Source organism: Capricornis sumatraensis, chromosome 3, assembly GCF_032405125.1.
Source record: "Capricornis sumatraensis isolate serow.1 chromosome 3, serow.2, whole genome shotgun sequence".
Lineage (NCBI taxonomy): Eukaryota > Metazoa > Chordata > Mammalia > Artiodactyla > Bovidae > Capricornis > Capricornis sumatraensis.
Window position 1 is genome coordinate 51,255,363 of NC_091071.1, and position 13,787 is coordinate 51,269,149.

At 36.9% G+C, this 13,787-nt stretch overlaps 1 protein-coding gene across 1 annotated transcript in view; it reads right to left on the minus strand.

Annotated features, from left to right (window-relative positions):
• Positions 1 to 5,299: 5,299 nt before the first annotated feature.
• The window catches only part of WDR75 (WD repeat domain 75), a 35,329-nt gene continuing 26,841 nt past the window's right edge, over positions 5,300 to 13,787 (minus strand). Inside the window, exons 14-21 of the mRNA XM_068968187.1 lie at positions 13,544 to 13,724; positions 12,467 to 12,561; positions 11,225 to 11,320; positions 10,461 to 10,630; positions 9,913 to 9,972; positions 7,076 to 7,225; positions 6,632 to 6,723; positions 5,300 to 6,344 (exon numbers count right to left, since the gene is read on the minus strand). Coding sequence (XP_068824288.1) covers positions 6,140 to 6,344; positions 6,632 to 6,723; positions 7,076 to 7,225; positions 9,913 to 9,972; positions 10,461 to 10,630; positions 11,225 to 11,320; positions 12,467 to 12,561; positions 13,544 to 13,724 — 1,049 coding nt within the window. The 3' untranslated portion in view covers positions 5,300 to 6,139. The remainder of the gene's footprint in view (positions 6,345 to 6,631; positions 6,724 to 7,075; positions 7,226 to 9,912; positions 9,973 to 10,460; positions 10,631 to 11,224; positions 11,321 to 12,466; positions 12,562 to 13,543; positions 13,725 to 13,787) is intronic.

A 13,787-nucleotide genomic window follows, 5' to 3' on the forward strand; every position in this document is an offset into this window, starting at 1 on the left:
GTTCTTCAGGCACTCTGTCTATCAGATTTAACCCCTTGAATCTATTTGTCACTTCCACTGTATAATCATAAGGGATCTGATTTAGGTCATACCTGAATGGTCTAGTGGTTTTCCCTACTTTCTTCAATATAAGTCTGAATGTGGCAATAACAGAATGATCTCTGTTCGCTTCCAAGGCAAACCATTCAATATCACAGTAATCCAAGTCTATACCCCAAACAGTAATGCTGAAGAAGTTGAACGATTCTATGAAGACCTACAAGTGCTTCTAGAACTAACACCCAAAAAAGATGTCCTTTTCATTATAGGGGACTGGAATGGAAAAGTAGGAAGTCAAGAAATACCTGGAGTAACAGGCAAATTTGGCCTTGGAGTACAGAATGAAGCAGGGCAAAGGCTAATAGAGTTTTGCCAAGAGAATGCACTAGTCATAGCAAACACTCTCTTCCAACAACGCAAGAGAAGACTCTACATATAGACATCATCAGATGGTCAATACCAAATCAGATTGATTATATTCTTTGCAGCCAAAGATGGAGAAGCTCTATACAGTCAGCAAAAACAAGACTGGGAGCTGACTGTGGCTCAGATCATGAACTTCTTATCACCAAATTCAGCAATCCTTATATCAGACAAACTAGACCTTAAAATAAAGATTATAAGAGATAATGAAGGAGACTACATAATGGTCAAAGGATCATTCCAAGGGGAAGACATAACAATCGTAAATATCTACGGACCCAACATACTAGCACCTCAATACATAAGACAAACACTAACAGACATAAAAGGAGAAACTGACAGTAACATAACAGTAGGAGACTCTAACACCCCACTCACACCAATGGACAGATCATCAAAACAGAAAATTAATTAAAAACCACAAGTCTTAAATGATACATTAGATGAGATGGATCTCATTGATATCTTCAGGACATTCCATCCAAATCCAGAATATACCTTCTTCTTAAGTGCAAATGGAACATTCTCCATGATAGACTACATCTTAGGTCACAAATCAAACCTCAGGAAATTTAAGAAAACTGAAATTGTGTCAAGCATCTTCTCTGACCACAACGCTATGAGACCAGATATCAATTACAAGACAAAAACTGTAAGAAACACAAACACATGGAGATTAAACAATACGTTTCTAAGTAACCAACAGGTTACTGAAGAAATCAAAAGGGAAAAAAAAAAATCTAAAAAAATTACAGTGAAAACGTGACAACTCAAAACCTATGGGATGCAGCAAAAGCAGGTCTAAGAAACAAGGAAAAACATTAAACAGACAAACTAACTTCATACCTAAAACAACTGGAAAAAGAAGAACCAAAAAAAATCCCAAAATTAGTATAAGGAAAGAAATCATAAAGATCCAAGCAGAAGTATCTGAAAAAGAAATGAAACAATGGCAAAGATAAATAAAACTAAAAGCTGGTTCTTTGAGAAGGTAAACAGAACTGACAGACTCATGGGAGAAAAAAGAGAGAATCAAATCAACAAAATCAGAAACGAAAAAGAGGTTACAACAGACAATGCAGAAATACAAAGGATTATGAGAGACTATTATGAACAACTATATGGCAATAAAATGGACAACCCAGAAAAAATGGACAGATTCTTAGAAAAGTTCAATCTTCCAAGACTGAACCAAGAAGAAATAGAAATCATGAACAACCCAATTACAAGCACTGAAACTGAAGCTGTGATAAAAAATCTCCCCAAAAACAAAAGCCCAGGACCAGATGGCTTCACAGAATTCTATCAAACATTTAGAGAGGAGCTAATACCTAACCTTCTAAAACTATTTCAAAAAATTTCAGAGGAAGGAACACTTTCAAATTCACTCTATGAGGCCACTATCACCCTGATACCTAAACCAGACAAAGACAGCACGAGAAAAGAAAATTACAGGCCAATAACACTGATGAATATAGATGCAAAAATCCTCAACAAAATTTTAGCAAACAGAATTCAGCAACACATCAGAAAGCTCATATCCCATGATCAAGGTGGGTTTACTCCAGGAATGCAAGGATTCTTCAATATACAAAAATCAGTCAATGTGATACATCATATTAACAAATTGAAAGGTAAAAACTGTATGATCATCTCTATAGATGCAGAAAACCTTTGACAAGATTCAGCACCCATTTATGATTAAAACTCTTCAAAAAACGGGCATAGAAGGAACCTACCTCAACACAGTAAAGGCCATACATGATAAGCCTACAGCAAACATTATTCTCAATGGCAAAAAACTGAAAGCATTTCCCCTAAGATCAGGAACAAGACAAGTGTATCCACTTTCACCACTATTATTCAACATAGTTCTGGAAGTCCTAGCTACATCAATAAGAGAAGAAAAAGAAATAAAAGGAATCCAGATCAGAAAAGAAGTAAAGCTCTCACTATTTGCAGATGACATGAAAAAACATAAAAAAAACCCCCTACAGATAGTATCAAAAAATTACTAGAGCTAATCAGTGAATTTAGCAAAATTGCAGGATACAAAATCAATACATAGAAATCACTTGCATTTCTATATACCAACTATGAAAAAGCAGAAAGAGAAATTAAGGAATCAATCCCATTCACCATGGCAACAAAAATAATATCTAGGCAAAATCTTACGTAAGGAGACAACAGAACTGTACACAGAAAAGTATAAAATACTAATGAAAGAAATCAAAGATGACAAAAACAGATGGAGAGATATTCCATGTTCCTGGGTAGGAAGAATCAATATTGTGAAAATGACTATACTATCAAATGCAATTTACAGATTCAATGAGACCCCTATCAAATTACTAATGGCATTTTTCACAGAACTAGAACAAAAAATTTCACAATTCATATGGAAACACAAAAGCCCAAGCCAAAGCAGCCTTAAGAAGAATGGTGCTGGAGGAATCAACCTTCCTGACTTCACATTATACTACAAAGGTACAGTCATCAAGACAGTATGGTACTGGCACAAAACATAGACCAATGGAACAAGATAGAAATCCCAGAAATAAACCCATGCACCTATGGGTACTTTATTTTTGACAAAGGAGGCAAGAATATACAATGGGGCAAAGACAGCCTCTTCAATAAATGGTAGTGGGAAAACTGGACAGCTACATGTAAAAGATTGGAGAAGGGCATGGCAACCCACTCCAGTATTTTTGCCTGGAGAGTCCCAGGGACAGAGGAGCCTGGTGCGTCGCAGAGTCAGACACGACTGAAGCAAGTTAGCACACACACATGCACTTGTAAAAGAATGAAATTAGAACACTTCCTAACATCATACACAAAGATAAACTCAAAATGGATTAAAGACCTAAATGTGAGACCAGAAACTATAAAACTCTTAGAGGAAAACACAGGCAGAACACTTGACATAAATCAAAGCAAGATCCTCTTTGGCCTACCTCCTAGAGTAACAGAAATAAAAACAAAAGTAAACAAGTGGGACGTGATTAAACTTAAAAGCTTTTGCACAGCAAAGGAAACCATAAACAAGGTGAAAAGACAACCCTCAGAATGGGAGAAAATAGCAGCAAATGAAACAACTGACAAAGGATTAATTTTAAAAATATACAAGCAGCTCATACAACTCAATGCCAGAAAAACAAACAACCCAATCAAAAAGTGGGGAAAAGATCTAAACAGACATTTCTCCAAAGAAGATATACAGATGGCTAACAAACACATGAAAGATGCTCAACACCACTCATTATTAGAGAAATGCAAATCAAAACTACAATGAGATATCACCTCACACTGGTCAGAGTGGCCATCATCAAGAAGTCTACAAACAATTAATGCTGGAGAGGGTGTGGAGAAAAGGGAATGCCCTTGCACTGTTGGTGGGAATGTAAATTGATACAGCTACTATGGAAGATGGTATGGAAATTCCCTAAAAAACCAGGAATAAAAGCACCAAATGACCCAGCAATCCCACTCCTAGGCATATACTCTGAGGAAACCAAAACTGAAAAAGACACATGTATCATGTTGTTCACTGCAGCACTATTTACAATAGCTGGAACATGGAAACAACCTAGATGTCTACAGACAGATGAATGGATAAAGAAGTCGTGGTACATACACACAATGGAATATTACTCAGCCATAAAAAGGAACACATTTGAGTCAGTTCTGATGAGGTGGATGAACCTAGAACCTATTATACAGAGTGAAGTGAGTCAGAAAGAGAAAGATATAGTACTTAATGCATATATATGGAATCTACTAGAAAAATGGTACCAAAGAATTTATTTACAGGTCAGTGATGGAGAAACAGACACAGAGAACAGACTTACGGACATGGGGAGAGAGGAGGAGAGGGTGAGATGTATGGAAAGAGTAACATGGAAACTTACATTACCATATGCAAAATAGATAGCCAACAGGAATTTGCTCTATGGCTCAGGGAACTTAAACAGGGGCTCTATATCAACCTAGATGGGTGTCATGGGAGGGAGATGGGAGGCAGGTTCCAAAGGGAAGGGATATATGTATACGTATGGCTGATTCATGTTGAGGTTTGACAGAAAACAACAAAATTCTATAAAACAATTATCCTTCAATAAAAATAAATTAAAAAGGAAAAAAGAATGTAATAAGTTAACGCACAATAATAAAAAAACACTTACAATGCTATCTTTTTTTAAAATAAAATAAACATTTGCCTGACTCTTGAAAGCCACTTTCAGTTGGAAGAAAGATCAGAAGAGAAAATAGAGCAGAGGCTGTAAGGGAGTGAATGGCTAAGAGCAAAATGTCCAGGGAAACGCCATTTCCTATGTTCTTTCCTAGTAGCTCCTTGGCCAGAGACCTCAGTTCTGCCATCTTCTGCATCTTCTGACTAGAAGCAGTGATGTATTCAATGAAGCTAATTAATTAAGTGAGAGAAAAAATTAAGAAAATATAAAGGCAATTTTAAGATCACAAGCTATACCCTCAAGAAGTTGAACTGAACCTCAAAATAGAACTTTCAACAAAATTACAAGAGGATAAATGCAGGGATCAAATCTAATCATTTTTCCAAAACGCTATCTGAAAAGAACCGAGCAAGGGACAGTGTGTGACAAGAGAAAAAAAGATCCATCATTGTTCTGCTTTGTACCAATTTATTCAGCAGTGTTAGCATCCATGAAAACCAACAAAACGACCAACTAACTCGAGTGGCCATAAAGAGACATGACGGGATGTTAAATGTACTATTTTAACCACCATACTAGATAGTCAGTAGAAGACACTCTCTAAGTCCATAAATCATATAGATGTTTAAGCGTATTATAGAAATTTATAAGGTTACTTTCAATGAGTACCAATATAAAAGTGTAAAATCCCAAAATAGTAGAAATAGAATCTAAAAAAATAGTTAAAAAAGAGCCACTTAGAGCAAATTTGTGAACATTCCCTGAGATGTGCACTTATGTGTACACTTGTTTTTGCATTAACTTTTTAATATAGATTTTACAGAAGAGGATCACTGAATTGGAAAACTAAGGGACTCTTCCATGACTCAGTAGACACAGTAACACGGACAGAGTAACACTAGCTCTTACTGGCTCTAAGGCTGACACGAAGACCATATTTACAAGCATAGTAGACACCCTTCTCAGAAAGGTATGGGGTCAGATGATGTTTCCAGATTTTAGGCAGCTTATATTATGTAACATTCTCAGTGAAGTCTGTGAAATACTACCTTAATCAAATCATCTCCCTAAATTTCTCTATGAGAAACATACAAGAGGGCTGAAATCAAGACTGTAGAGAACCTCACATCAGTTCAAGTCGTACTTGGCCACCAAATGAATTCTGAAATTAAAACACTATCTATAAAACCTTAAAAAATTTTATTATATCTCCAAATTGCAGATAAGGGGACTTATGCTGTATAAATTCAACTTCCAGCTCTCCCTTAAGGCTGATATGTGGAATGAGATGATACATATGGCAACTGTAAAATGTGATGTAAACCCAACTTCATATTACCAGTTATTTAAAAGTAAAGCCTGTTAATATTTAACATTTCAAGAACAGAAATAACATTTAAATAGATTTGTGGAGTATCAACAGATAACGAAAACAAGTCAAAACATAAAAACAAAGTGCAGAACCCTCCCCCATCCTCCAAGGCTCAAAGAGCAGCTATCCAGCTGTAGTCTACTTTCCTAAATTTTTTCAGTTCCTTTTCTTCTGATTTTGACAACTGATGTATAATGTCTTCTTCCAAATCTGTGTTATTTGTATCCTGGATCTTTTCAGTGAAATTATTTTCTTCATCTGAATCATCACTTTCTTTTTCTTCTTCCATATCGACATCATCAGGATTTTCTTCAGCACTTTAACAATAACAGAATAAAATGCAATTACTATTGAAAAATATTTCTAAACAATAACTTTCTAATTTAAGATACTTATGAAAAAAATCATATGAACAAAATTAATGAAAATTCTTGTTACTGAATACATTTTTATTTTATTTATTTGACTTAGTAATTCTATACCCTGTAAATACAGATTAAAGCTGAAGGAGAAATACAGGGAAAGAATATTGTGATCAATGATATCACAGACCATCCTGTTTCTCAAAACAGAGTATCTGAACACATCTAATGAACGGCCTTACCTCTTAGTCTCCGTAGACAGCAGCAGTGAGTTTACAAACATGGAGCAGAGGAAAGAAGCAGATGGCAGGACATGGGCTGGAGTGCGAAGAAGCTAGAGTAAAACAGAAAAACAGGGTTCCATTTAAAAAGAGCAAATGCCAAGGCTTTTATCAACACCAGGTTCTGTTGACGAAAAACCAAACAACTCCTACTTTTATGCAAACAACCCCTCCTCCGACCCCATCAGAAATCCTAAATTTTATACCGTTTAGTTTGAGAATTATAGTTGCACAATACACAAATGATTATCCAAAAATTATTTGTTACAGATTGATTATACAAAAATTCCAACTTTAGTTAAAGTGCTTTACTGTATTTAATCCATGTCACATAGGTATAAGCAATTAATTTATACTATTAGTTTCAGTGTTATGATAAACTTGTGTAATTAGTTAATTACTTACCTCACTAATTGCAGGGATGTTTTCTGTTAAGGGCAGCTGTACCAGCTCATTCTCCAAAGCTTCATTTAACTTGTCATTTTGTTGTTGCTGCCTGTGCTTTCCCAATAAGAAATAAAATGGGGTTGTTGGAAGACTTTCTTCTGCTAATAGCTGTAAGGGTTAAAGAACAGGGAAATAGTTTCAATAAAAAAGGAGGAACTGCCTTCTGATCCAAGTACTACAGTAATAAAATAACAGGGATGGAAGGAATTGTAGGTTATCTTGTATGATTCTTTCACTTCACAAGGAAAGCAATTGTGACTAGTCCATTTACTCTGAGAAAAGCCAACGTGGACACTTGGATGACAGAACAAAATGCACACCTACCACTACTTCTTCCCCCAGTCCTACAAAAACAGCAGCAAAGGGGAGGGCATAAATCTGCAGTAATAAAGACACTGGGTGATGTGGAAAGTGGAAAGCAGGCTGAAGGGTGGTAACTAACCTAGCAGACCCAAGAGAACAGGATTCTAAGCTGGTGGTGGTGAACGCTAAGCAGCATCCCAATTTATGCTGTGGCGGTGTGGTTTGGTCACTAAGTTGTGTCCACTCTTGTGACCCCATGGACTGTTGCCTGCCAGGCTCCTCTGTCCATGGGATTCTCCAGGCAAGAATACTGGAGTGGGTTGCCATTTCCTTCTCCAAATTTATTCTGTAGAATCTCACAATGCTCAAGAATTGGTACACTAATAGTACCTCTGAAAAAGGCTAAAAAAAAAAAGAAACCCAGTTAGCCTGGTTAAAGCCTGTCTCAAGAGCTCTCAGGTTTCCAGATCTCCTCCTCAGCCTCAGCAGAAGGCTGGCAGTATGCTCCTTGAAGAGCAGAACCAAGTGCCTCTTTAGACTGGACAGCATGCTGTGGAGGGTGGTGGTGGTGGCTGCGGAGCTGAAGGCAGCTGCGGCCCATAGAGGGCGCTTCCCACAGTGCTGGAGTCAGGTGACGCCTTTCAGGCAGGAACCTGGAAGAAGTCTATCTGGATGATAACAACCAGTCTAAGAAAGTTCTAAAAGTAATGACTTCAGCTCAGTCAGCTAGTGGAGACCAGGGGTCAAGTTCCATCCAGGCGAACTTTCAAACGGTGATCTTGCTCACTTTTAATTAAAAGCAGACAGCCAAGAATCATCAGACTCTGATGAAAATCTCCAAAACAGATTGAAAAGAAAAAACCTAATGGAAATAAACCATTCGAGAGATACAAAAAAAAGAAAAACAAAAAAACCCAACCCCAAACATATATATATATATAAATAAGATCAGATGAAAAACAAGAAATCTCTCATACTATAAAAAATGGGAAAAAAATAATTACTTCCTAAAATACTATATATTTTACCTAATGTATATTATCTGTACCTTCCTATTAGACTGTAACACTACAAATTTAGAGACTTGACCCTTTCATTCACTGATACCCTAAATGTCTAGAGCATACAGTAATGATCAACAAAAAAATGCTGAATGAATTCAATGAATTTTTAGAGAAAACTAAGTCAGGTTACAGATAAAGTATAACAGTATCTTCAAAGTTCTAAGACAAAATGATTTTCAAACTAGATTTCTATGTAACCAACCAATCAAATGGGAGAGAATAAAAACAAGTTCAAACCTGCAATGTCTTAATTTACTGCCCATACACCAACAGGGAGATATTTACCAGAGCCAACGAGTAAGCAAAGTAAGCGATAAACCACAGGATCTATTACAGTAGAGGTGACTGAATCCCCAGAATGGCAGCAAATGCAGATCCTAAGATGACTACTGCGCAGCAGGTTTTAGGTTTATAATAGGGCAATCAGTTCAGAAAAAAGCAGGTCAGAGGCTCTTGAAAATACTTCTTCAAGACTCAGAATACCTAATATGAAAACCATGAGAGAGGACTTATACACTAGGATAGATTTTGGTGGTGAACTAGGTGCCCACAGTGCAGGAGACCCAGGTTCGATCCCTGTGTCAGGAAGACCCCTGGAGAAGGGAATGGCTGCCCACTCCAGGATTCTTGCCTGGAAAATTCCATGGATGGAGGAGCCTGGCAGGCTATGGTCATGGGGTCTCAAAGAATTGGACACGAAAAAAAAAAAAAAAAAAGAATTGGACATGACTGAGCAACTAACACTCTCACTTTCACTAGATGAGAATAGGAAACTGAGCAAATGAAAAGATAAGCAATCATTAACTCCAGATAAAAGAAGCTGGTCATAAAAGGGAAAACAACCTGTTTGTTACTGCATGGCTCAGTTATGAATTGTCTTAACATTTTTAAGGATGAACAGCGATCTAAGATAAATTTAAGATTTATCTACACTGGAAAGATTAGGGACAGAATGTATGTGGGTGTATGTTGTGTATTTGGGGGGAGGGGTGTGGAAGAAATTTCAGCTTCAATAGATCACAATTAGAAAAGACCAAATCTAATGCCTAGATCTGAAAAATCCAGAATTAGCAATATAAACATGTTTCTTAGAGACAGAGAGGTAAATAAAAACTTCAACTAAATAGTTGAGAGTGAGTATCTTTGTGGGTAATCGCACTTGGTGGTGAAGTTCAAATTTTCTCACAAAAGTCTCATAAAACTATTTGATTCTTTGGATCACCAGCATATCACTAGCATTACAAATTAAAACTACAATTTCAAAGACCACTATGACATCAAATGAAGCAAGTAGTTTCTAGGTATATAATTTAAAACTCCACTTCAGGGCAGGTAAAACATTTTTGTCATAGCTGAGTTTTGAAAGATAAACTTATCTTTGCAGAGAGGCAATGTGTATGATCTGAGCTATAAGTGACCAGAACGTACCTGTTTGCTTGTGGGTGTGAGTTTCTCTTCTAGAGACTGTGTACTGAATGTCAATAAACTCTGAAAAGAGAGGTCAATTAATGATGCAAAATATAAATGGTAGATATTAAAGTTAGAAAATAATGTCAACTTTTCATGCTTATATATATATATATGCTCACAGAAAATGTATTTAGTAACTGCTATGACAGTTCTAAGATTGTTCTGAAGGATATATATATATATATAAAATCAACTGATAGATCTAATTTAAGCCACTGATTTCTTTACGGTAAATCAAATAAGAAAGTTATAAAAAGGCCATTGTAACAAATACCATTCACAATACTCTAATTATCTTTTAGATCATATCTTTTTTACTGTCATGGAATGAATGAATACAAGAAATAGCCTTAAAAGTGGGGGCTAATATACTCCCACCAATAATATGACTGTACTGAGCATATTACACGATTTGGCAGTGGGTTGAGGTGGGTAGGGAGAGGAGGGGTAATCCTAAAACTATTTCACACATACTAATGACTGCCTTTTCTGAGGTGGATGGTTACCTGTGATTTTGTTAGGAAGTAAAACTGGGATCTGTTCAGCCACTGGTGAGCTTCTGAGGTGAATGATTCAGGGACATCTCGGGGAACAAACACTCCCCACAAGACTTCCTCTCTGCAGATATTCTTTTGAATATACAATGGCCTTGGCTCGCTAGGTTTAAATATAAACACTAGAGGAAAAAAAAACAGACAATAACATTTTGCTGGCAAAGGTTAGTTCTAGCCTCAGGTTGGAGGACCATACTCACCCTGGGACTTACCCCATTGAGTAAATGGCCCAGGTCATGATTATTTTAGGCTTTGATTCAACAAGTATCTACGTGATGCATACTATGTGTCAAGCAGGTTAGGAACAAGGGCTTTGAAGATGAAAAAGAGAAAGAAAAATTCCTAATTCTGAGAGCAGGGCCAACTGCAGAAAACAGACATCAAAACACTGCAGAAGTACTTTTTGTCTTAAGCTCTAGAACAGACATCTGTGGAGCCTTAAGGTCACTGAGAAGGCACGATTAAAGCTCCTTGGGGGTTGGGGGGTGCTTTCAAAATCCTTCAAAGAGGTGAAATCTCTCTTGGATTTTGAAGACTGAGTAGAAGATGACATGCTGAAAAATGAGGGACGTCCTCAAGCTGGAACTCAAGGAAGAGCAGTAGTCAGGCAAGTGGCTTTTGATCCAAAGAAAAGTTTAATTCAAATTACATTAAAGATGCTAAAAAGAAAATTTAGGTTAACAGATTTCTTCTGTCAAAGAAATGTGTGTACTTACAGTCTGAACCAACAGAAGACTGAGTGATTGCAGCAATATTCTCTGAATTGGGATCAGGTTCCATAACTCTCACATTTAATTTCGTACTCCATTCCACTGGGGGAAAAAGGGATTCACTTCTAAGAAGAGATTTACCAAAAGCTTTCTTAAAGTAGGTACTCAATATTTATTGGGACAATCAATTTTATTATTCTTAGGAAGAGGGATTTTATGCTTCCAGATAATACAGAGTCAATGTACTGAAATTATTGTGCAAATCTGCACTAAGATGAGGGGCAGGAAGCAAAAAAACAGAGTATATCTTCCACATGCAATGAAATGGTTATTATTTCAGTGCAACTATGGTCTGATGTTTTTCCACTACTGCTAAATGTGGGCAAAATGTTAACCAGAATCATCATAAGTTATAAACATTCATTACTAAGCAACCACCATGCCTTCCAAACATACTATAAATAAGTAAAATGCCACAGAGTCCATGTTTGTTATGAGGACTGTTAATAGGCTCCATTCAAATTTAATGCTGACAGGGGCACTGCAGGTTAATTTGCATTATGAATTAGAGAAACTTTCCACAAATTGTTAGGAGGATGGAGAATAGGGAGGGTGGCAGTCATACACACTGAAGACAGTAGGGAAAAAAGCAAGGACGATGGAAGCTCATTTGTTGAAAATTAGGCAATAATTTATAAACACTGCCGACCTTGAATAACGCGGATTTGAACTGAGCAGGTCTACACATGTGTGCGCTCAGTTGTGTCCACTCTGTGGCCCCATGGACTGTGAACCTGCCAGGTTCCTCTGTCCATGGACTTTTCCAGGCAGGAATACCAGAGCAGGGTACCATTTCCCACTCCAGGGAATAAGCCTTCTTCCAGGGAACAAGGCTGAGTCTCTTGCATCTCCTGCGTTGACAGGTGGATTCTTTACCACTAGGGCCACCCAGGAAGCCCTTTATAAATACAGCTGACCCTTGAATGACACGAATTTGAACTGAGCAGGTACACATATATACAGACTTTTAAAACAGCGAATGCTACAGCACTGTTCAATCCAAGGCTGGCTGAATCCACAGAGGGATGTCTCTAAGTTATGTGTGAATTTTTGATTGTGCAGAGGGTCAATGACCCTAACTCCTGCATCACTCAACAGCCAACTGTAATCAAAGTCTATTATTATAGGCATAGCACTCCAAATTTTCCTATGTGCTCTGATACCACTTTATAGCAAAAAATATCTTACGTGCACAACTGAGCAGATTCCAACAGCACAGAATGCCATTTTCAGTGACACCAAGAAGATACTTGGAACAAGTCAATCTCCCAAAGCAAAGGTGCCTAGATTAAAACAAGGAAGTTAACAATTTAGTTCTACCACACTTGGTTACAGAGGACTGCAGACTTCCCGCCCTAAATTAAAACAAGGAAGGTAACAAGTTAGCTCTGCCATACTCAGTTACAAAGGACTGCTGACTTCTTGCTTTATATTAAAACAAGGAAGGTAACAAGTTAGTTCTGCCACACTCAGTTACAGAGGATTGCAGACTTCCCACCCTAGATTAAAAAAGAGAAGTCAACAAGTTAGTTCTACCACACTCAGCTATAAAGGACTGCAGACTTCCCACATAGTACTAGTTTTGTGCAATGCAGACTTTTAGATACACACACGTTTTTGTTCATAATTATCCTGCAGAAAAAGGGGGTAAGGAGCACAAAAGGAAAGGTTTATTGACCTATTTTGTTTCTTTAGGAAAACAGATCTGATGACCGATTCTTTTCTATATGCTGTACAGTAATTGGCACATATAGAGAACATGTATGTGAAACATACCAAGTTACTTAAAACCGTTTATGCTTTTTTTTTTGCCTCAAGAGGCAGATTTGCAATATGAATTGTGAAGTTTTATAAAGTAAATTCAGAATTAGATATGTCAGAAATTATAAAAATTAGCCATTCTGTCCTCAAATGCTCAAGTGACCTAAAATAAAATGGAAGATATTATTGTTAATTCTCTTGCCACTATTAAAAATAATGAAGTTTGAGCATAACATTGCTTTTATGAAGATGCAGAGAAAGTACACTGTCTGGATCTACTGAGGCTTATGCATGGCATCTACAGTTGTGTAGTACAACCAAGAAAACTAATGCACATGGTTTACAAACACAGCATTTCTTAGCTTCCCAGTATTTTGGTGGCACCACTGACACACAGGATACCTTTGGAGAAAGCATAAATTATTATTAAAGTTTATGTAGAAAGACTTGTTTGAATTTAAAAAAAAAATCCAGTAGTTTATACTCTCCCAATAATTTACCTACCTTATTTTCCCAGCTCGTTGACAAAATGTACATTTAAGTTCCCAAGTCTCTGAATCCCATATTGTAACTATTTCTTCAAAACTAACTGCTAGTAATGAGCCATCTTCAGAGAAACAACAGTTAGTTGCTTGGTATTTATGATAACTACCCACAAAGTCACAGGTCCAGCCAACAGCCTTTTCTGTGGAAATATAGAGCATAAAAATAGTATAATATTAGATAATATTTTAGGGAATTTAGTAGA